Source organism: Acipenser ruthenus, chromosome 8 (genome assembly GCF_902713425.1).
Source record: "Acipenser ruthenus chromosome 8, fAciRut3.2 maternal haplotype, whole genome shotgun sequence".
NCBI classification, from domain to species: domain Eukaryota; kingdom Metazoa; phylum Chordata; class Actinopteri; order Acipenseriformes; family Acipenseridae; genus Acipenser; species Acipenser ruthenus.
This window is the reverse complement of record NC_081196.1, coordinates 61,180,999-61,206,997: the sequence shown is the minus strand read 5'-3', so window position 1 is coordinate 61,206,997 and position 25,999 is coordinate 61,180,999. Positions and strand designations below refer to the sequence as shown.

General features: G+C 37.8%; 1 protein-coding gene across 3 annotated transcripts in view; it reads right to left on the bottom strand.

Moving 5' to 3' along the window:
• Window positions 1-25,999, bottom strand: part of LOC117407255 (ephrin type-A receptor 6) — a 206,473-nt gene that overhangs the window by 63,862 nt on the left and 116,612 nt on the right. For all 3 annotated transcript variants that reach the window (XM_034012042.3, XM_034922865.2, XM_034012043.3), the window contains 2 exons: window positions 14,837-14,992; window positions 10,357-10,692 (listed from right to left, as the gene is read on the bottom strand). In XM_034012042.3, coding sequence (XP_033867933.3) covers window positions 10,357-10,692; window positions 14,837-14,992 — 492 coding nt within the window. The remainder of the gene's footprint in view (window positions 1-10,356; window positions 10,693-14,836; window positions 14,993-25,999) is intronic.

Below are 25,999 nucleotides of genomic sequence, written 5' to 3'. Positions count from 1 at the left end.
AGAAATCTCTATCCTCTGGCGCATTGCACATGCGTAAAATGAGATCGTCCCACAGGCACATCTAATTTTCTTTTGCTTGTGTCTGAGGTAAAATACGAGTGATGTGCACGCACAGCAGTTATCGGCTGCATTTTGCAATTATTTACTAACTCTTTCGACAGGACGGCATGATTTCTTTGTGATGTGTATAATCAGTTATAGTATGTTTTCATTAAAAACGTCTTTGACATGTGCAGCTGAAACAATCTTTTAATAATTCATGCTTAATGTATTAACTATGCGACCTACCTGTTTATAAACGATTGTGCGATTACATACAACATTATTGTTTACAGATATTTGTTTATATATTTCTTTTATATACAGTACACACACAAGATTGGTATTGACAGTGAGAAACACAGGGGATACCAAATTAGACAGCTGACAATATCTTAGTCTATGGCTGTATTATTTGGTATCTCCTGTGCATTTCAGGCAGTGGGGCTCTTAAAAATGTCAAACTTGCACAGTGTGTCTACCTGTGCCCCATTATCACATACAAAGGGTGTGAGTGATATTGGGAGTATTTACAGTGAGAAACACAGGGGATACCAAATTAGACAGCTGACAATATCTTAGTCTATGGCTTTCTGTTTACTGATGTTTTAATGTTCTGCTATTTTCAATGTTATTCTATCCTCTTCATTTTCTTGATTGAGAAAAACTTATTAAAATAGTGTATCATTTAAAAAGATAATTGCTTGAGGATAAACACTGTCCCATGTCGTATGGAAAAGAGAATTTAAAAGATCACATGACATGTTCACATGACATGCTCTGGTTAATTTCATGATAATATATACAATCCACATGCTGTTTGTTGTGTTGTATTCTGTCATAACTTCTCATTAAAGCCTCTGTGGGATTTGACTTTGTATGTATTGTGTTTTTATTTTTTACTCTAGAGCTTTTAAAAAGGTTAATGCTTTAAGTCTTAGGAGTATGCAGTGTTTCATTGCAGTATGCATTGTTTCCTTCATTGCACTAGTTCCAATCTTTTTAAAACTGAGAGAAAGAAAGCTTGCTGGCCTAGTGTTTGTGCGATGGACCAGCCGCATACCGGACTTCCTTAAGGTGTACCGGACCTGTTCCGGACTTCCGTAGATTTAGATCGGACCACTCACGAAATCTGGTCCGGTCCGCATCCCTACTGCATAATGTAAGGGAATGGAAACTCTGCTGGAATAGTTGTAAATTGGAATTGTGAAAAAAAAGATGTGTGTTATTGATATGACCAGAGCTTAAAACAATGTGGCAGTGAGCATATGATTGTTACAATAGTCACTCATTTCACATAATACCATTTTCTAGCACCATTAACTGTTATCAGATAAAAACACTCTCGTCCTAGACTTCTAAAAGGAGAGCTCGGTGCATTAAAGCAATGCAATGCAATTAATCAATGATGCCACTGTTGTAAGTGGTATTACTAACTATAACATCCCTGCTGGAACTCACAATCAGATATAAATGGAAATAATCCAATCTTCAGTTTAAACCTAGCACCAACAACCCCTGTACAGTTTGGGGGATTCTTCTGCAGAGGAGGACATTTGAAACAATGCTCACAGGTTTACTTGCTGCTGAACTGGGTCACATGTTCACAAGGCATGCAGCATGACTACGGTGACTCACACAATGTTTAATTGGTTTTTGTGGAGGGCATGTTCATGTCTTGATTAACACTTTGAAGAATTACTAATTGTAAATGTTAATCAGGCACAAATGAACATTGTGCAAAAATCTTAGGCAAATGAATGTGCTTGGCTTGATTGTGCTTCTGGGAGATCAACTGGTTTGTATTGATTGGCACATACAGTAGCATGGAGCAGGGTTAATGGGGGGCATAGTAAAGTTATCTGTGAACTCAACACAGTTTTAGGGGCTGTGTGCCATAGCAGAAGGAGATGATAAAGATGGGGTGCTAGCATTACAATAGAAAACAAACAGTCTTTACTATCTGCTGTACCTCAGGAATACTGGTAGGCTCCAATCCAGGCCTCTTTGTAAATTCATTATCAAATGCTTGCCAACACAGAAAAACATGTATATGCCAATGACAACGCTTCTACATATACCCTTCAGTTCAAAAGCAGCAAACGATTTATTAACAAAAAAAAAAAAAAGAAAGTTTAATCATAAGACTTCTGGGTAACACGTTACAGTAAGTGTCTCTAATTAATGTGCATTTACATAGTAGTTACATAGTAAATACATGTGCACTTACACATAATTACAATGTGTGGCAATGTGCCCCGCCCCTGTGTGTATTTTTGTGTTTTATGTTGTATGTTGCGTGTGTTAATGTTGGTGTATTGTAGTTGGTACACAGGATATAATGTGGGTAATGAGCATGAGTATTTAAAATGTATAATTATATTTAGGCACGGGGATTGCACTTCACTTCACGTGCATTTAAAGTATGTAATAGTATGTGAGCACGGGGTTGCACAGAATTAGTTCACGTGCTGGGATTCAAGTGAATAATTCATTAGTAATTGAATCCCGACACAACAGTATATATAGATGCACGTTTCATTCACTCTGGGTTGTGTGTTCGGTGAGTGGAGAACGGGTTTGGAGAAGGAGAAAAAGTAAAGTTGCTTAGACTCACCGTGTTTATTTGTCTGTTCGTTTACTGTCTGTTTACTGTTTTGTCGTTTTGTCTGTCTATTTATTTTGTCCCAAAGTGCTGTGTGCTGTTTTTGTTTAAACCCTTTTATATTGTTCATTATTAAACGCGCAACAGTGCAATTCACATTTCACTTCGCAGTACTGTGTGTTTCTTCCAGGTCTGACGTCACCACTACAGCCTGCTTGTCACAAATGTTATCATGCTTAGTTACAATGAACTTAACATGTACATATTTTTGCACAGCATATGTAGATACATAATAGCATCAGAAAAGGGTTAGCGTTAGAGATAGGGATAGGGTTAGGATTAGGGTTATATCATGCAAAGATTACACATTAAGTTAATTGTAACTGCATAATAACATTGTCATTATGTGTAAGTACATATGCATTTACTAAGTAACTACTATGTAAATACACAGTAATTAGAGACACTGAATGTAAAGTACAACCGAAAAGTTTGTATGTAAATTGCTTCTGCCACTTTGTTGTCACCCAGAACACCTTTCTAAAGGAGATGGCATCATCTCAAAGGGTTCGACAATGGAAAAAATTCATTACATAAATAAATACATACATGAATAATAATCCTGTGTACCAAAACATACATCTTCTTTAACCAGGACTGGAGAAACACATCACTGACAACAAGCTGAATCTGAAGTGAGCAGCAGTTTATTAGTTTTGGGTTTAATTTAGAGTGGAGCACGTGAATGTCACACTGCATAAACCCAGCCTGACTGGTGTTGACAGCAATCTGTGTACCTAGTGATGTGCAAAATGCAGAGGCAGCACATCCCTATCACTGGCACACAGCACAGTACAGACAACCAGATTAACAGTGCTTTCTTTCTTTCTTTCTTTCTTTCTTTCTTTCTTTCTTTCTTTCTTTCTTAATACATGAATGTCCAAATACTAAAGAAGTATTTGCTACTGGTTTGCATAGGTTTTATGTTTAAATGCTGCATCTTTTTCCTCCATAAATAGAATCTGTAGGGAAGGTTAGTGTAATAATTAAAATTATGAAAACTGTATGTGTGTGTGTTCTCTTACTCCATGTGATTCCTAAAACATGGTCTAATCAAAGAACCCCTATATATGGGCAGCAGTGTGGAGTAGTGGTTAGGGCTCTGGACTCTTGACCAGAGGGGCGTGCGTTCTCTCCCAGGTGGGGGACACTGCTGCTGTACCCTTGAGCAAGGTACTTTACCTAGATTGCTCCAGTAAAAACCCAACTGTATAAATGGGTAACTGTATGTAAAAAATAATGTAATTGTATGTAAAAAATAATGTGGTATCTTGTAACAATTGTAAGTCACCCTGGATAAGGGCACCTGCTTATAAATAAATAATAATAATAATAATAATAATAATAATAATAATAATAATAATAATAATAATAATAATAATAATAATAGAGTCTGGACTATTAGCTATTATACAATACAGTGAAACCCGCTTTACAGGATTTCTGGTTGAGTCAACTGCATACAGTAATACAATTACCTGAGACTCTTGCCCAATGTATATTACAGTGTAATAGTGAACACACATTATATAAATTAGCACTATTGTAATTACTGTATTAGAATGAAATAAGTATTGATGCTAGTCAATAATGCTTAAAGTGCTGACTTGGCACACTCCCTTTATGGTCAGTCTTAAATTGGAGTGATAAAAGAGCATGGTTTTGATTACTTGGGCCTATTGATTAATTCAATGCTTCCTGTTCTGGGGGAAAAATGAGAAAGTCACCTTTGCTGAGTGAGGGGCTACTATTTTAATCAATTGTTTTAATTCATTATTTTTATTTTATTAAAGCTTCTTTTCTTCTGAAATGTTAGGCAGTTTGGTCTGAAGGCAGAAAAAGTAGCTTTCTGATGCCTTTTCCAATCAACACCATCGTAATTTCCCCAAGCTGGTAATTAACTTCCTGCCTAATTTGTCACACTTAATTTGAAATTGGACTCGGGCTGCCGGTGAGAGGGGCAGCGGTGGCAGCTGTGGCAGAGTGTGCTAGTGGCCGCTGGCAGGACCAATTCATCACTTTTGATTTAAATTCCCTTGTCAGCCATTCAACCCTTTATGAGCTGTGACTGTCATTTATGGATTTCAAAACAAGTGTGAAAATAAGGCACAGTTTTGAATTTTTCAACCACAATCAATAACAATTTGTTGTGTAATTGAGTAGTGCAGTTCTGACAGCTACCTTGCAAGTCAAAATATACAGATTACACCTAAAACAAATCCTGCATTATTAAAATAACAGTAAGAAAACAGTGTGTTATAATTTAAAAGGGGTTCCACTAATAAGTACTGTTAGTGTAATCATTTTAGTACACTGGGGATTGCTTTTAGACTTTCTAAAAGATGCGCATACATTTTTTAAATGTTAACTGCAGTCTCAATGCCGTGATAACACAAAAGACACTTCTTTCTATCAAAACATATCTAATTATATTAATTAGAAATGTATTGTTAAGAACTACTGTACAACTAGTCAGCACTTGGTAAGAAGACAGCTTATACATCCATTTGCAGGACGAGTGTGGAAACATTTCCATACACAGATTCAAACAAACCAGCTGTGTAGTTCTGAAGTGCCTTCCTGGTTCTGTCCCACATCTAATACGACGACCTCAAATGAAGAAAAAGATATTCATTTCAGGCTAGGATTCAGGTGTACATTTATAAACCTGATTTTATGAAAACTTTGTTCCTCTATGTTTCTGTTTTGTGTAGTAATGTTATTAAGAGGATCAATAAACCATTCCTGCATGACAACACTAGCAGGATCAGTATAGAGTTACAGAGACCCCATGGCCTCTTGTGAGGACCTTCACAAACAGTTAAAATGCAACAATACACAGTATGCAGTAGACAGGAGGCACACGGTGCTTTCCAATGCTTTCAAACAAACGCTGCAAACTCTACATTGGAAAGTAGCAGCCTGTGCCCATGATTCTAAACAGAGCTCTAGAATCTCTTCAAAGGAAACATATAAAATAGAAACTGCAATAGAGAATAAGGAACACAGTCAAAGGGAGACTAATCAAAAGAGATATATACAAGATTGAGAATATTTACATAACACAAGATGAACCTTTCAGATCATCCAACTGTATCTCAAATACAGACATAAAGACAATATTTTTTTTGATGACTTCAAACTCATAAAATCTTAATAGAACTGCAAAAGATTTGCCCAGTAGACAAAAACAAGGGTTTTCAGAGACTTTTATTTTATTCAAACTGCCATCATTATTATCCCATGGAAATGGCAACCTTCCTGGTTCCTATAATTTTTTTAGAGACAAAAATACACTGTAGAGACTCACATTCCTGGTTAGCACTTTAGCCCTGTTTATAAAAACAGACACACTGGAGGATACCATTCAGCCCATCAATACTCATCCACTTCCTGTACCTTCCTCCGGCCCTTACACCAACTCTCCCTATGTAAAACAGGAGTCTGCTATTCATGCCCTTGGGACACAAAGGACCCTATTTCAACTATCTTAGCAGTGACAGTATTTATATCCACCCCTGCTTAGATCGATTGAACAGACTCAAGGATTTGTGCTGTCGATGATGCGTTACAAATACTTTGCCATCAAATATATTAATACAAGTGTCCAAGGACATTATTTATTTACTCATAAAAACGCTGTTTTCCGGGACGGAAGAACTTTAGCTGTCCTTGAATGCTTCAGTGACCGGCACATCTTTCCAGCTGCTCCTTATTATTGAACAAATTCCTCTAATACTATGTGGTGTGGGTGGTTTTTGTATCTAATACTATGTGGTGTGTGTGTTTTTGTATCGCTCTCCCTCTGCCTTTAAGGGTTTCATTAGCATGGCTCTCTTCAGGAGCTTTTCTTCATGTATTCGATTAAAAAATGCCTCTGGCACGTCAATCAAACTGATCAGGAGAAACGACATCTAGCTCTTCTGCTGTTCATATGCACAAGCCTCCTGAGTGCCGCCAACCACAAACATGTCACCTGGAGCATGTTTACAATCCCATGTTTAGACTTCCATTTACTCAGCCCATTGGTGTCTGTAATGATAGCAAACAATAATAATAAACCCCTGTTAGTATATTAGTATTGTGATCTTATATATACTGTAGGTGTGTGGCTTCTGAAATCAGGATCTATCAGCTATTGCTGGAACAGACTTTGTAGTACTTTAACCCATATTTACCAGAAATGCAAGATATCTTAATCTACCTCTGAAATGAGATGTGATGCTGTCCCACCTTTCTTTAAAGAACTGAAACAGCAGCGGAATGCAATGCTAATAAATAGGCATGTAACTTCATCTGACACATGTATTCCTGTATCTTTCCCACAGCTTCTAAAGCAATTCATAGAGCCCAAACATTCCTGTCACCTGCCTAAACACGCTGTATAACCTGCCCTCCCCGGAGCCTCTTTTGAATATGGAGAAAGACATTTCTATTACGGCGAAACATGATCAACTGTCTGGTTTATTTATTTATTCATTTTCCGTTTATATGCCTTGCTATCCAAATAATTATTTTGAAAAGCCCATGTTTCTCAAACAGAAGCTATCACAATGCATCTACATCCTTCCACCTGCTGCCAACTAAAACTCTATCTATCTATGTATCCATCTGTCTAACTATGTATTTCTAATATCTTATTGGACATACATAAACACTGAAACTATCAGGTTATTTTTACAGGACATTTTGGGCTACATGTGGTAGTCCAAGGCTTCTCCCATTACCCTAATACTTCGGGGGCTGTATCTCATGAACCATTGGTGGTAGAAGTCCTAGATTTATCCATTTTTAGTTTTTAAATGCACATTTGAAAGTTGCTCAGCGTATAATGACTATAAAGGTTCTAAAAACTATTATTAAACAAATACAGAATAGCATTTTAATTATGCAGACAGTTTATTTATATACTGTACCTTCTCTGAAGGAAATTGGATGAATTAAATTAAGGGCACCACTGGAAATCAATGGAAATCACTACAGACACATGGGCACCATGGCACTGAGACGCCATGCAGTCCTTACCTAGCAGCTATTTTTGTTGGCACAATTGCAACCTTATAATCCCTATGGCTATCAGTTGAAAAAACACCCTAGTTAAATAGGATATCGCTTATACATAACTTATTTTATAATAAAAATATGTGCTGTAATCTACCATTACCTATTGGGTGCTCTTTTGAGATGGGTGTGCGGTGAACAGAGTTTATTTGGAAAAAAGAAAAGACAACTTATTGTCACCCATCAATCTCTGCTCTGATTTATCTTAATGACACACACATATTTAATGTAGCTACCATTGTAACATGCTCCTGTTTCTCAGTGAAATGGAAACGTAACAAAATGTACATGGCAAATATATTGACATGGATTTTTCTTACAGCGCATTTTCTATGTGTTTTCCTGAAAAATCAACTGTACGGGACTTCTTTGAGACAGCAATACAATAACTCTAGTCATTTTCTCCCAGGTGTTTCTCACATTCTAACAAGGTGACAGGGTTTACAGGCCAATGTATTCAGCTGTTAATCTCCATATCCCAGCTGATTCTTTTTCTCTTATTCTTTGATAGTTACAGCACTAATCTGCCATATGGGCACATAGCTTCGCAGTGTTTAAAGCCTGTGTATCTGTCACCACACTGATATTACGTCTCTAATTCCAGTGGATCTCATTCCAACAGATACAGAAAATGTGTTCCAACATTTTTGCGACTGAAACAGATTTTACAGTTAAATATAAAAGTTAATTCAACTAGGACAAACATCCTAGTCTTGTAAATGCCCAGTTGATAAATCTTAATACATACAATATTACTGGCTTAGTACTGCCAACATTTAGCATCTATACTGTAGATGCATGGATTGACAGTTTTACAGAGGTTCAGATGGGAACTCATGCATACAATATAGATCATGTTGCTGGTGAATGCATGGTAACGTTTTAAAAGCATATCAACGTTTTGTAAAGCATAGTGAAAGCATAAAGCACATGAAAACATGGTAAATCATACATAAATATGGTAACCCATTGTTATATCCCTGGTCAACAACAGAGAGACAAATTTGGTTTTAAACCCTAACTCAGCTTTAAAAAGAAGAAAAAGCAATATGATATAGCACCCCAACTGGGCTCTCCTGGGGGGGGGGGGGGGGCTCTAACTATAAAAGAGTTACTGACATCTATCTTTCATCCATCCTAGCTGGCACACCAGAGCTGTATCTGTTGTGAAAGACTAGACCCACTCGAGTTCGTTGCCCCTTTAAGAACTTGACCCAGAGACAGAAATTGAGTTTTTCCAAGCGCTCACGCGCTATTTTTTAATAAACCCAAAATTAAAACAAAGTACACAAAATAAACCCCTAGCTCTTTCTGAGCACTAACTACACACGCCGGAACCTAACTATCACAGGACGGCTAAGCCGTTTCCCTGTACCACAAAACTTAAGCACACCGGTTTGCACTGTACCTTTCTCGGGACTGCCAGGAAGCAGAGCACTCCTTTCTGCCTCCTTCTCTTTAGCAGCACTGAGCAGACTGCCTGCTCTCTTTTTAAACCCCCGCACCTGGGCTTAATTTCCAATAACGCCCAGGTGCGGATGACAATTAACAATAAAACAATTAAACCATTAAACAATTAAATCAACACAAATCAAAACAGAGCATTTCTCTAGCAGGGAGGTTTTAACCCCCTCCCTGCTGTTTCTCATACCCCGCTATGTTACACTGTCAAAAGGAAAGCAAGAGTGCTGGCTGTCAGTGGCCTGGGTACAATCCCATCATGCACTGCATGGACACGGGCGCTCTAAACAGGAACATGTATCACCCTCGCTGACATTTTAAGGATCAGTAGCTACAAAACCTGGGACCAGTATGTCCAAGGTTTTGAATGCTAACTATCTGGATCAATTTATTCTCTCAACGTGACTTGCCACTCCTCAAATAAATAAATAAAATAAATAAAACTGGTATCCCATCTCTTATGTGAATGGACAAGGAACAAAAGCATGTTATGAAGGAAAGTGTACAAGCCCAATTACTCTCACAAATTGAAGGTCTGTTGTATCTCTTTCCTACCACAGAATGAGAAGAGGCCTTCTTCAGAAACATGCACAGATACCACCATGCACATACTCACTTACCATGCACATACGCACTTTTCGTCTATTCTAAATAAGGTACTATATAATTCAATCACTGATGGCTAAATTGTTTTCTTCTTCATATAAATAAACCTAACAGCTTGTGTAACAGGAACTGCCTTACAGATTATGTTCCCTGTTGTTGAGATGAGATGGGGTTAAAAGCTCTTTAACCAGAAATGCAGATGAGCCCAGCTCTTTGCATAGTGCTTAAGACGCACCCAGCCTGCTCCCTGTTATACTTGAACGATGACAATCCCTCCCACCTTGCCTCTCTTTAACATTTCTTACTCCAATTTGCACCTGCGAACACAACTCAGCAAGTAAATGTGAGACGGTTTCTTGCTCATTCCTAACATGCTGCTGTGTGTTCATTTGACCACAAATGATGCAACTTGCTTTTATAAACGAATACTGGCTGTAGTATCTCATAAGAAGGTGGTTAATGATGATGATTAACGCTAACAGAGATACAACCTGAAAATGTCATGAACAGCCCCACTTACTCACCAGCTTGGTCAGTAGTAATGGTGATGGCCGTCACAGGCCTGGGGAATGAGCTGAACTCAGAGACAGCGTTCAACGACTCAATCTCGAAGGTGTAGTTGGCATGAGCGACGAAGTCCAGTACAGTCACCGAGGAGTTGGTCAGGCCCACATGTCGGGGGATGAAGCGCATGCCTTCTCCACACAGCTCACAGTCCCTGGGCTCAGCCCCGCACTTCTTACACATCACGTTGTAGGTAAGATCCTTCCTGCCTCCCATGTCACTGGGAGGGCTCCACTCTAGAAACAGTGAGCTCTCGTTGATGTTGAAAATGACATTCCGGGGAGGAGAAGGCGGCCCTGGCAACAACAACAAAAAAAAGTACAGTGAAATAATTAGATTTTTAAGACAAGCCAAGGTACACCTTTGTCCTGAGTTAAGGATATGTAGGATTTACATACAGATTTGGAAATGGGCAAATCGGAAGGGAAAAAGTACAGAAAAATATATATAATAACATTCGAAGCCACTCTTTTATGACATCATTTTAGAGTGTCAGTTAAACAAGCATTGTATTAAAGGTTAATGTCTTTGATGTAATAATGAATGCACATACATTACTAACTTACAAGCATAATAAAAGTAGTTTTGGTCTGGATGAAACAAAAACCTGTTCCGGTACCAGCTGGTTCCCAAAGAAATTAGCTCCAAAAGGCTTTCTATTTCAGGAGAACTAAATGTGGTGATACACCACACAAGGCAAGACTGGTCTGTAATTGTATCTTTTTGCCCTAAGTGAGCCAAGCCTTGGGAAGGGGGGGGGGGGGGGCACAATGTCTGCAAGCCACAAGGTTGCAGGTTTACACCTAGTTTATTATACATTTGATATGTTTTCTAAGGCTAAGTTTCATATCCACTATTATGCACATTGTCTTCTGATAATCTTATATAACATTTCTGCCAGAGAACTTAGACTGAAGCAAATAACATGGCATTGTCAGCAAGTTTACAGACAATTACAGTACTACCAAGCTTAGCTCGAGCGAGCTCTTGCACTGTTATTTAAAATACATCTTGGTTTCTTTAAAGTGCAGTTTGTCTAAACTACTGTGCCTAAATTTGATTCAGTTACAATAGTGGGCTAGTGGCTAGTATAATATTTGAGTTCCATTTAAGGCTCCAGTCTCTTTATTTGTTGACTGGAACAATAACTCCTGTACAACAATAGCACTAAAATATTTATAAAGATGCTGTGGCTCTAGCAACTTTTTTTTAAAGAATCTTCGTATTCTAACACCAGTATTGGAAGCTGTAACCATTGTACAGCAAATTAGTAAGTTTGAGGATTTTTTTAGTACCATGATGTCCTTTATGATAACGCCCAGCAAAGAGTTAAGTTCTGGAAGATATGGAGGCCAGACTTGAATGATGGCTAAGGGCAATGCAGGGTAAAAAAGCAATTTATATTCATTAAGAGCACTTTGTGTCGTAAGGATTAAAATTGCTGCAAGCTGCCAGTCACACTTGAGAACCGCGTTAAACCCCCCTGCATCACCTTTCTGCATTGAACAACGCAGCTGCCAATCATGGGAGCCATGGTGGTGGAAAGACTTTTTAAACAATGGTCCTTGCATTCATTTTGCCTTGAAGCATCCAAATCACAACCTCTCTAGATTGGAAGTGGCATTTCATCTATAAATAAACTTTTTTTTTTCTCTAGATCACAGACAAGAAATCAATGAGCTATCCTACACAGCTGCCCAAATCTGTTTGTCTTTCTCTATCTCACCGTACTAGTGCATTTTAAAGTTTAGCATATGAATTGTACTAGCAGTCTATCTTTAAAAATGGAAGAGACTCACACATTGGAATCTGTCCTTTCCTGTGTGTTGGAACGCAGTGGGTTCCCAGTAACAGTAACCGACCGTTAATAATAAAGAACCTGATTTTGACAGGATAGCAACATACAACATCACTTGTGTCTTTTATCTCTTTTCTTATTCTTGAACCATGAAATTACATTTCCATGCACACTAATGGCATTATAGCAGGTCCAAAGCACTTACATTCAAGCCTATCTCCTAATATGGTAATCTACCGGAAATACACAAGTAGGACCTTGCTTAGACTCTCCTCTTTCCAAGCAGGGCTGTCTCTCACAGTGCCTAAGTAAAAAGAGTTAAAGATCTTTGTGTTGCACACATGAGGTGTACACGCCCCCTGTGATGCCTTTGGCATTAAGACTCACACTACGACTCTTTACTTTCTCTTTCAGGACCTGTATAACAGTAAATTCAAAGCCGCATGAATGGAAGCTCAATCAATTACGGTAATGTAATCTGAAGAACGCCACTGTCTGCCTGAAGATATTGAGAAGCAGACCATTTCTTACTCAAGGGCCTTCGCGGTAATTTGCATGACGATTAAATAGCTTTTTAATTGCCAATAAATGATTCTAGCTAAACTGTGATTTCATGCAAATATTAAGCTGTAATGACATGCAGTGAATCATTTATGAAGATTTAGAACTGAGAACAATGAGAGACAATTCATTCTAATCCTAAAACTCCACTACATTATACGTCACCCGGCTTTTGTGAATATGGGCTGATTGCTTTGTTATTGTTTCTAAATTATACAGAGATTGTGTGGAACATTGGGGGGACCTGGCAGCTGCTCCTGCAGACCAATGCATTTTAACCAGTTTTTGTTTCACTTTGGCAACTACACTGCTTCTTTCTCTCAATCCAATCCTTCCACAGGAAAGCATAATACTCTGCTAATACTCTTCAAATAATTCAAATCTAGATATGTACCAGCTGTGGCTTTCTAACATCCCGGATTCATAAAGCATGTATTTGAGATTGCTTTCAGTTATGTATTAAAACACCTCAGCTTACTGAAGCAAATAAAATAATAATGTGCTTTGAATTGGCTTCAAGATAAATAAATAATCTCTTTAATTCCACATTTGGTCAAGACTGAGTTAACTGAGTTAATTAATATAATTTGTTTATAATTCAGTTTATACTTAAATTAAATTCAAACACAATATTTACCACTAGAAAAAACTTGCCAAACCACTGGTTGTATATTTCATGACTTTAACCTTTGTAGTGTTGTACATTAATCGTTTTTAAATTATGAACAGTTTTACTTTACTTGAAAAGGTGTTAGTGTTACAGGGTTCTCTTGCTTTTGCATTTTTTTATATGAGAACTGAAAATAAAATTTTAAAACAGTACTACTAAAAACGTAGCCCTGGGAGTGGGCCTGCGCCTGCATGCTTAAGACAGCAGGAATCAATATTGACGTGCTCAACTCATGAGAAGTAATGTGTCTCCACCTCGTCTGTGGAGGAGGATATGAGCTATTTCCTAAATCATTAGTGACAACTTAATGTCTTCATATCTCATTTGAATTACATAGTTAGCAGTATGATTGTTTTTATATTATTATCTGAGGCTGTTTTCATTAGGGTTGTGCAAACCTCAAAAGGTTCTACTTCTCGAAACTTGAACCAGGAAAAGTTTCATATTTGTTGGTAACCCTTTCAATTATGACATAGCTCAAGATGCATCAAGATGTAACCCTTCGTTTTCCGGATGGAGCTGCATAAAATCATAAAACACAGTATTGTACGAATAAGTGTTTGACACTGAAAATAATTTATCAGGAAAGAAAGTAAAGTATTGCCACATCCATTTAATATCTTCAAATAAATGCATTGTTGTTGGATTAATATATATATATATATATATATATATATATATATATATATATATATATATATATATATATATATAATAATCAAGAATATACAAACACAAATGTTTGTAAGAATTGCATTAACTTTTAAGTCAATGTCACTCTCAGTATCTGACCAAAAATCAGTAAGCAGTGGCATCATTTAGATCAGGGGAACTTTTGCGTGAGAATTGGTGCATCCACTGACATTTACCAGGGTGGGCCATGCTGCTACCCACCCAGAAAGAATGAAGCCGCTAATTCTGGGACGGCTACAGGAATGTAAACACTGCAGCCATGCTTCAGGTGCTGTTCATAATACCGAAAAAGTACTGAATGTTATTTCAAATGTTATTTCAAAGGAAACAGCACAGCATATACAGCTGACAGGCACTGTTATAACATAGCTAGACATGATAGTGACTCTTTAATACCTTGCTGAAATTCAGAAGGCAGAGTAATGCCCCGTTTTAACCCTTTAATCAGTCTCCCTATTTAAACACTGCTACCTCAGTGTCCCATCCTCCCAGCCCTCACAAGGATGGCTCCATTGGGACCGAGCAAGACCAACAGGCCTAAAACCTCAACCTCATTCACCTCGGACATTGCCCACCTAGTGAATCTATACTTGTCAATACAGGTTGCTACTGAAAGCAGAACATGCTTAACTCTTGTCATGCTGGTATGCTGGATTGAGGCTATATTGGTCTGGAGTCTCTGTGCACAGATATGAATTACTTTGAGATGATCCCTTACTTGTGCATGACATGGTAGGTGGGTCCTTCTCTGCCCTGAAGTACCCCTTTTCACAACTGCAGATGGGAGAGCCTGCATCGTAGGTGAAGCTGTGAGGAGGGCATTTGGAACACTTGATGTTTCCTGCAAATGCTTTGTAGAATCCTGGTCTGCAAGCTGTTAAAGGAAAAGAAAAGAAGAGATAGTCAAACATACAGTGCAACCTCCCTGACAGCTCTACTTATTGACTACTCTACAGTCAATAAGAAGTCAGCTGAGATCCATCTCCTATTAAAACTCGTTAATAGTGAATATGCTCTGATGAAGCATGATTCCCTCCAACCCTAAGCATTGGGTGTTGAGTACTGTTAACCCCAATCACCTGGCTTTTCTTTTAGGTTTAAAAGAAAAAAAGTCATTGGGGGAAGGTGGCACATCAGGCTAATTCACTAGCTGTCCATGCCTTTTACCACTGTAGGCCACTATCACAAGGGGCAATTTTTATTTTGCATTTGTTTTTACTGTTGACAGATTACTAACATTATATTACAACAAATGCAGTTTTTATTAATGGTTAGTTAATATATAGTAACCTGGGTAACATTTTACACCGTGTCTCTAATTACCATGCATTTACATAGTAGTTACTTAGTAAATGCATGTGTACTTACACATAATTACAATAATAATCTTTATTTTTATATAGTGCCTTTCATAGTGGACCACCATCACAAAGCGCTTTACAAGATACGAGACTAGGGTGTGTGAACTATGCATCAGCTGCAGAGTCACTTACAACAACTTTTCACCCAAAAGACGGAGCACAAGGAAGTTAAGTGACTTGCTCAGGGTCAGACAATGAGTCACTGGCTGAGCTGGGATTTGAACTGGAGACCTCCTGGATATAAGTCTGTTTCTTTAACCACTGGACCACACAGCCTGCTAAGCTTAGTTATGTTTTTTTTTTTTTTAATTATTTAAAAACAAACTTGCGGGACTCTGTTATTTTGCAGTTAATTTTGGTACAGTACTCTCCATTTATTTATGATTGCTTCTTTGTAATTCTTGTGAACAACAAGATTAATATTATTTAATTTTGTATTTTTTATTAATTTCTTCAAAAACATAAAAAAGGTTAAACAACACCTCTAGTTTCAATGGGAGTGAATGTCCACCTCTGGTAGAATCCACTCATTTAAGGGATTTTATAATAAATGATGTCTGCTTGTTTCGGCATCCTTTAATGACTACTGCCTTGAGTTCCGTCAGGGAAGTTGGGGGTGGAAATTTACCTTGTCTTTCCCAGTTTGAATAAAACTGACTTGCAACTGGTAGGTTCATGTTTTATATAATTTAAAATACAGTCAGGGATTGCATTCGTAAAACAAATAATTTAATCAGGTGAGCAGCATTTACACAACTTTGTGTGTTATGTATCTAAGGGGCTTGTGTTTGTTTTGTTTTGTCCAACCCCTGCATATGCTTGTGTTTTTACATGTAGAGTATCTGGGGATATACACGTGGGTGGTTCAATATAAAGGAATGTTGCTATTCTGAATGTGTATGCCTGAAACCATGTGTAAATAACAAACAATTATTCCGTTACTTTGTTCTGAAACTCACATATTTCTCGTTGACATAAGAGCCTTTGGGCCGTGCTCCTGCTGAGCTGGTTTGTAACCAATTCTGAAATACATGCATCATTTACCATTGTGTGAACGAAGACCAGCAACCTGACACATTCACTTAAACAAATCTGGACACTTGTGTTTGCCTTATTTATTGTGTTTGGATCATTACATGCTTCTATTCAGATGTTAAAATTGAAATACATGATGTATTATCTAAAGTAGAAAGGTTCTCCAGTCTTTGTATTCTCTTTTGTGTCCATCCTGTTCTGTGAAAGTCACTGAAATAAATGTAATCTCGAAGCCTTGCCTGTCCCTGGCTGATCATTTCAAATGGTTCCTAGACAAAGGCACTTGCCCTTGTGAACATTTAGAAAACTACACTACAGCTGTCAAAATACACATTGATTTAACACAGTAAAACAGGCAGAACATTTTGAAGGGTTCACCTTGAAACATTGAAGGATTTTGTGTCTTGCATTTGTTTTCTCCTAATAAACAAACCCTGGATTGCTCACAGAGACTGTGGACACAGCTACAATTAGGAAAGCCTATATCCTGAAATGGTATTCATATTGTGCACAACAGGCTCCCTAAAAATGAACGTTAGAACAAGCTACATGTCATTAACTCCCTGCTGTTCCAGGGCTTTGAAATCCATCCCATGTTTTAAAGGCTCAACACTAACATCTCAGGGAGGAGCTATGGCTGCAGCATTTCATGTTATACAACAAGTGTTGAGAGTCCTAGCGTTGAAGATTTTCATATTGGGTTTACTTGGAATCTAGCTAGCATTCTTTCAAATCCAGAGCAAAGACTGAGCAGGAGAATCACACTGTTCCAAATGACACTGCATTGCAAAGCAGATGTAGAGCATACTCTAATGAAAGTAATTCTCTAAATTCATCTGTTTAATTTAGGGATAAATATACTTTCTTTTCCAGGCATTGTACTTGTGATATAAAAAGAATACTGTGTTTGTTTCAATCGTGAGGATTGCTTATGAGAACAAACTCGTTATTCAGCCATCCTGATTCGTACAATACTCCTCTATGTAAAACACAAGAATACAGCTGTCTCCTATCTGTGTCTTTAGAAACAGTGTTTACATTTTAATGGACCAAATGTAGTACAAAAACTTCATGAAAGGCCAGACAGCAGAATACGGGGTGTCTCCTGTTCCAACAGAGTCAGCTTCCGCTCTTTTTATAAACTGCAGGGACCTTGTTTAGGAGTTTAGTAATTTGTTATATTTAAAAAAAGTGCTTAGCAAGATACCAAAAAAAAAAAAAATAGGAAGAATGCACTGACCCACAATGGCTTTTAATGGAAGTATGGGTACTTTTCCCAATCCTTGCTTTCTCTGTTTGGAGTATTTGATGATGACTGATTTTAAGAGAAGCACAATTCTGCAGCATTTTCTAACTGAACCACATGAACAAATGCTGCAGAATAGAGCCACTCTTTAAATCAAATAATTCCTGTTGAGAGGATTGGGAATAGCTGTTTTTTGGACAAAACATAAAAACATACATTTATTGAAAAGCAATAAGAACTGAAAGATAATTTAGTTTTTTTTCTAACAACCACGGCGATGGGCGGGCCAATGCAGATTAGAATAAAGCTGGAACATGTCATATCAGAAAGTGATATTTTCTGTTTCTATCTTGTCATCTTATCCAGGAAACAGAAAAAATACACATCTGTTTTGTACAGAATATTTGACAGTTCCATAAGGAACCCACTTGCTTCCAGCCATAGGGTCCATGTACAATGCTGTGCTCCTCAAGAGACCATCGTTCAACAAAGGCATTAAATGAAGGTCAGATACTGGCTTCTAAATGTTAGCAATAGTGACTATAATGAAGTAAGGCGCACTCCTTCCTCATCCTATGTTTGATATCGTGTTTAAAGAGTAAGGAGCTACCATTTCATTATTCAACCCCCCCCCCCCCCCCAAAAAAAAACAAAAAAAAAAAAAAAAACAATAATAACATAAAAGACTGGATCCCTAAATCACAGCCTGAGGTCAGACTTATCCAACGGTTATACAACAACCAACTGAAGTACAATTTATTGATCCCCTCAATAAATATATCCTGTATATGATTGTTGACGTCCCCTTCGGTCACAGGTTTTTAATTACATTTTCAGAAATGTTAAAACAGAAACTGCCCTGCCAAAACTTAGAAAAAAACAATATGTACTATAAAATAGATACATAGATAGAAAACATAAGATGCAGTTATATACACAGTGACTGAAGGATATATATATATAACCGAATAAATAACACCTGTTATTAGGATTCCTTCAAAGGCTACTCACTGGTAATGATACAAGCATGAAGGTTTTGTCTTTGGAAATCCTCCTTCTGCAAGGTCTACTCTGAATATGAAGATACTGTATATGCAAACTGGCCAGGCTTTGTAGTCTTGACCGCATGACTGCATGCTCCGGGGTGCTATACAGATTCATCCATAAGGTCCAGTGGAGAATCTCACTTCCACTATTCACAATTCATTTTACCAATGACTGATTTGTTGCAGAATATGTCCCCCTCAAACCAGGGGAGATATTACTTGATGTTCTGGAACATGTGTGGCCACTCAACCAAATCATAATAATAATAATTGTGCTCAAAATGTTACTTGCTTCCATTTGTCATGGGGGGATGGGGGACAGGGGACAGGGGACCAGGGGCAATACTAATCCTGCCGATCTGAGTGATCTACTGTACTCACACCCATTTTGTTCCAGCCCAGACTTTGAGTTCAGCCAACAATGGTCTCAAGAACATTATTTAAAAGCGATGGTTCCAGGGTTTTAATCTCTTATAAAACAGTATGGTATCTGCTTAAATTGATCCTGAATGTATTACAGGAAAGGACAATTCTTCTGAAGCACAGTCTGGGGCATTTCCTGTCAAGCCACTTTTAAATTCTGCAATTCTCTCAAGGGTTGGAAGGTAACATTGTTATGACAGGTGGAAGGGGCTGGCACCGAGGGTAATCATTTCTGCTTTGCTGGCTTACTTGCTTTAGAAACCCAGACAATTTCATGACAGGGTTCATTTCTCTTTCTTTTAAGCCTGTATATGCTCTACACTCTCTCTAATACTTTATAATATCTGTTTATATGTTTACTCACTAGTGGTGCTTTAGATTTAATGCAGGTTTACTATGGTAAAAGTACATTTTGCAGTGTTTTTCCTGTCCTGATTCCATACATTAACATTGCTTTGCTGAGTACAGAGTGTAGAGGTGTATTATATTGATGGTGTAGGTTGCTGCTACAGTTAACAAAGAGTGCGTATGTAGGCTATTTTACAGACAGTTCTATAACTCCCGTCTCTAAACAGTGGACAGTGTCAGCAAGCAATCGCACTTGATATATAAAGGGCAACTTTCACCCCAAACAATCTGATGCTGGCAGCCTGCAGTGTAGAATTATTTATCTGGACTATACAAATGTGGCATGTTTACTGTCAGAGATGGACGAAAACACTTCACTACAAGGGCTTTATCAAGGCCCCAGAGGCCTGCTATCAGAAGACAACTCTGCATTGCTGTAAAACTTGCCAGCACAGGTCTGTAGATCCACTCATTCTAACTCTCCCAGATAAGTAAAGCACTGTGCAATCCATTCATTAATCATAGCTGATTGTCAGCATATCCCTTGTTTGCTCAGCTTGGCAATGTGCTGGTGAATATTCATACCCTGATTATGCAGAATTGCTGCATTTAAACAGAAAGACAGCAGCCGGATTTAAAGCTCCACGCGTAGTAACTAAATACCCAACACATTTCAATTTGTGGGCAACAGTGAAAGATACAGTATGCCTCCTATTAAAGTGATTGCATCTCACAAAATCATTTCAAACACCTTATCTGTTATGCACTTACATGCGTCATAAAGGTCGCAAATGTGCTGCTTGAAAGCAACACATGTTATAGTAAACATGCATTTTTATTTTAGAACATTATATAAGGTCCTACACATTGTTAAAGAAATGTCTGTTTGCAAGCCATGCTTTCATTTAGTGATGCACCTTCTTGGTCAATTCACCTAGGGAATGACATTGTCCCCACCCACATGTATTTCTGTTATAAAGAAATCATCTGCTTCCATTATTGACTGACATGCTTTCAGCCAGTAAAATGCTTTGACCCAAAAGACATTCCTCAAGGTGAACTGTGCAGCAAGTTCAAGTGTAACAGATGACCTGAAAAAAGTCATTGAAACTGTAATACCAGATATCAAGTCTTAAACAAATTATACGTGGTTGCTATTTTCTTTAAACACTGCACAGTTCAAACTAATGTAGCTAATGGGAGTTCAAAGCAGGTACGATTTATAGACATATGTTGATGGCTACAATTATTTTAAACATGCCATTGGAATTTAACATAACAGGGGAGATGTGCTGCCACACAGGGATCTTTCTTCTCAATACACCGTATATGTACCGGCAGCAGTTAACTAGCCAGCTAGTGAAACGTTTATCTAGAGTGGTCCAAAGAGTCCAGGGATTGACATTACTCACAGTTACCAGAAACACATACCGGAGACAGAAGAACTGCCCTCCTTAAACACATTGGATACAAAGCAGCATCCTTGGCAATCCGGGTTGCCTGCTCCTGTCATCGTGTAAGTGCTAGAGGTATCACCCTGTAACCAGGAAAACAGAGCCCTCGATTCCACAACCAAGGGCGTAGCTATGTGTGGTATGTGTGGTATGTGTCACAGCACAGTAAGGTTTTCGAATGATTGTAATTATTGTGGTGTCAGCCGTATAGCACTGGCATAGCCTTCATGCGGTGTTAATTACAACTCTTCTTTTAGTTTGAACTTCCTGACATCCCAAAACCCAAGGTTGCTGTGATCTTTCTATAACATCACTTTCTATAACATTTGTTTCAGTTTTAATAAAAAAAAAAAAAAAAAACTTTACCATTACTACTTGGGTACCACTTTACATTGTGTTTCTAATTACCGTGTATTTACATAGTAGTTACTTGGTAAATATATGTGTACTTACACATAATTACAATATTATTATGCATAGTTACACTGTACTTAATGTGTATTATTTCTATGCATGCTGTAACCCTAACCCTAACTCTATCGCTAACCCCAACTCTTTTCTGATACAATTGTGTACTTACATATATTGTGCAAAGATATTTGCACATTAAGTATACTATAACTATGCATAATAACATTGTAAGTATGTGTAAGTACACATACTGTAAATACACAGTAACTGGAGACACTTAGTGTAAAGTGTTACCACTACTTGTCTGTATTGAATGAAGACCTGTACTGACAATATCCTTGATCTTACAAAGTTATATCCTGTGCTCTCTAGTCTATTATTTAAATACCTTATTATATCTGTAAATCGTAAGTGCTCCCCTTTGTAATGTAATTGAAATGTTGAATAGTCTCATGTGTGTGTCATATTTGCAGCCAGTATTTGTAGTTGACAGTTTGACCATGGCACTAAAACCCAGGAGATCCATGGTTTAAAAAAATAAGCTCAGCCACAGAAAGACTGTGTGACCTTAGAAAAGCACTTAAGCTTTATACCATTCCCAGCAGCTGTACAGTCTGGTTAAAAGCAGTACCCAAAATAGCAATGCCATGCTGCATATACAGTAAACTGGAGTATCCTGGTTGTGAGTATTTAGTGGAAAATGCATAAAGGGTCTCTTTATCTGGAACCATTCTGCTATTTGGAACCATTTATCTCTCCTTTGTGATACATTTGTCTGACTACTTGGGTGTTTTTTTTTTAATACATCCTGACTGTCTTATCTCGTGTTTGTAAGTCTGCAACAGATTCTGTAACTGTGAACTCTGAGAATTAGGTAATGTTCCAGTCACATTTTAAAAGGACCACAAACATATCTGACATAGCAAAAGAGTACCAAAGCAACCTGCTGTGCACACAATTCTGCACAGGAGTGTACTGTATAAAGCATGCCATGCACTAACAGCCACAGCTGCCTAGGAACAACATTAGTGCACCCCCATATGCTTCTGCCATTACATTTTTATTTCCTTCCAAGCAGATCGTAACAAGAAATAGCTTTTTTTGTCAGTACAGGAGCCATCCTGTTTTTCTCTTCATGGTTAGAACCAATTCAACATCTGAATGTATTGCACACCTGAGATGCTGTACAGTAAAGAAAACAGCAAGACAAAAACCAAAGGGACACAAACCAAATGAAACTACGCAGCATCACTTAGAAACCTTCTAACAATAACAGTCCAGGCTGAATACATGCAACCCAAGGTCAAAGCTGTGAATAGCACACTGAACGCTTAATACAAATTGACATAGTCCAACTTCTCCACTATTCTTCTACACGGCACAAGTGTTCTGTTGCAATACTATGCCGGTGATCAGCCAACAGCAGGGAATCAATATAGATTCAATTATTACAACGTTTTGAGATTGATAAACATAGAGACTGGAAAATAACAGAAACAGTTCTGTCTATATTATAATATAAATTAATGCACTGCTGTTTTTAACAATAGACAGCATTTGCATGTTTTTTTTTTTGTGTGTGCGTTGGTTTACCTTGCGACGCATGTTAAGTTTAAAGATTAGTGTTCTGTCCTGTTTTATCTAGGATTAGTATCAACTGTAGAGCTGTTTTGTAATTATCTGTATAAACTGGTGTTTATTATCAATTAGCAAAAACGTAACCAGTACAGCGTACTGTAGTTCAGTATGTTGTTTCTACTTGCTTAGTAAGCATCAAAGACAGTTGGTGCTGAATATGTGTTTATGGGTAGGTAGGGTCTGTGGTTTTTCATACCATGTCTGATTATGTGTACCTCCTACAGCCACACAATGTCACTTTACACTCAACATAAGCAATGTAGTCACCAATAATTAAACAATCAAGCCACTACTTAGTGTCCACCATTTAGGGAATTAATCAAAGTACTGATTAGCAGTTTATTAAACAGAACGCTTTAGATTGTTGAAATTTACATCCCTGTAATTTCAAGAAGTTTATTGTTGTACTTATTTCAGAGAATTCACAGTACAAGAAAACTAGGACACTTACAAAAATACTGATATTACACAGGATTTTACTGCAAGATACATGAAAAGATGTATCTAAATAATTTAAACAGTTTAATATTCATTGAGTTTATTCAGGTGGAAACTTTATTGTTAGAGTACTAGGCTCCATTCTGGTCTCATCTTTTAGATGCTCTTTACAATGTAGGTTTAAAAATTAAACTTTGAATTAGCCAGTAGATGTTAATTACTCAATTATTATTTAGATGAGCTCATTGGAATCACTATACAGACATTGTAAGGTATATGACTAGATTGTCAGTCAGTTCGTAGGCTGTGAATTGCTCAAGAAATAATGTACAAGACTGATGGTGGTGTCAAAAAGCTTTACTGTCGGGTGCTCCCGAGTGGCGCATCCAGTAAAGGTGCTCTGCATGGAGTGCAGGATGCACCCTGTAGCCTGGAGGTCCAGGCTATTCCACTGCTGACCGTGGACGGGAGCTCCCAGGGGGTGGCGCACAATGTACTAAAAAAACAAATGCATTTAAATGAATTCATTCAAGTAAAACTTCACTGACCACCAAGCCACTGACCGTGTAAGATAAAAATAAAATATCCCAGGCTAGATTGTCAAAGCCATTTACTCCAAAGCATCATTAGCATGCACTGCCTAATCAGACATCCCCGTTGGTTGCATTCATATGAACTGGCTGCAAACTGACCCTTGATGGAGGTGTATGCCGGTCACAAGTCTTCGGGTGCGCACCCCCCATCTACAGTACTGATTCCTGCAAAGTGTTTCACTGTCATGTTCAAGGTGCTTTCAGTTTTTCACACCGTGGTACAGAGGGGCCTGTACTGGTTAGGTTTTAAACATCTTGTTATACAGCTTTAGCCAGAGCTAATTTGTCACCAGAGAAGACCAATGACCCTCAATATCCATATTTAGAGTCATGCATTTCAATTTCCTTCAGCATACTCCGAGCTGTCTTTAGCAAACCTTTGAGGGGCGCCTTAAATCAATCATAAATGGAGAGACGGAAATTATGAGAGCATTAATCTGAAGAGCTGATGTGCCGGAGCTTCATCCTGGGAACAGATTAACCCCGTTCACTCAGAGATGACCTGCTCAGCTTCTCCCATTTCCAGTCTGGGCTTATCTGCTATTCCATAGTGCTCACGGAGGCCTGACTGGCACCTTAATTACAGAGAAGAACTTTCCGGTAACATCCTGGATACTATTCATCTGTTAAATCTGTAGTATTAGAATTAGCTACTTACTTAGATACCAACATAGCACCAAAACAAAGGGCCTGTTGACCATACAGTATTGTTACAGGTCAGGAGTATAAACCGGCCAGGATTTCTGATCTGTATTGGATTTTATTCTACATCTTTACTGTCTACCCAAAAAGCAGACTGTAACATTTGGATAACGTCTTATATGGCACTTCTAAAACAACCATTGCACTGAATATTGCTTCCTGTATGTTTTCATCCAAGCTTAATGTATAAGTACCTCGCAATTAATTCAGGGCTGATTTTAATCTTTCCTCTCCCACTAATGGTGTCTCAATTTAGCAGCCGTTAACAGACATTTTTGATATCCATTAAATTAACCCATAAGACAATAAAATAAACTGCCTGCATAGACACTTTGCTGTTGTTCTGCTCATATTGTTTTTATTTTAATCTCTCTCTCTCTTTTTTAAAATCATTCTAAAGTTATATATAGTTAATCGAATGTGACTGACATTCTTGTGGCTAAACAGCACTGCTATACAGCTAATACAATGAATAGCGCTATGAAAGACACAGTATGTGGGAATGAATGCATGGATGGTTCGTTCCTAACAAGACATGTTTCAGATGACACCTGTTTATTACTGTCATTCAGTTTAAAACAATTGTTTAAAATACGATTCAGTTATGGCCTCTTATTTGGATTCACTTCTGTGGTAATGCCGTTGTCCCTAGTGCTTTGTTTCATGTTCACACTCCTTCCACTCTTTTCTTTAGCTATTCTATAAGGAAAACATGCATCATTATAAACCTTTTGACCTGAAATTTTACTGTATGTTTGGTTCAATGACCTTAAAAACCACTTAACAAACACCAACCTTTCTTCCTTTTATACATGTGGTTAATGGACACAGAAATAGCCCATTATTAAATGAGAATTTAGATTTAGACACAGGTAATGGGTATCAACTAACTGCTTGCAAGACTGAAAGTCTCCACTCAGACCTAATAGATGGTAATTTACTGAAGCTGTCTTCAAAGTGGAGCATCTATATATCACAGATGAGGAAGGTCAACTGTTTATCTATGAACACTGCTATAAATTATCCCCTGTTGCTTCTCGTTACTGCAGGTGAATCCTAAACCCTTTTTTCCCCCAGAGATTGATGTCTGTGGATGTTTTTAATACTAGGTAGAAATCTAAACAGATATAATGAAGCAGTCTTTTTTTAGAAAGTGCTACGCTCAACATAAAACTGCCAAAAAGAA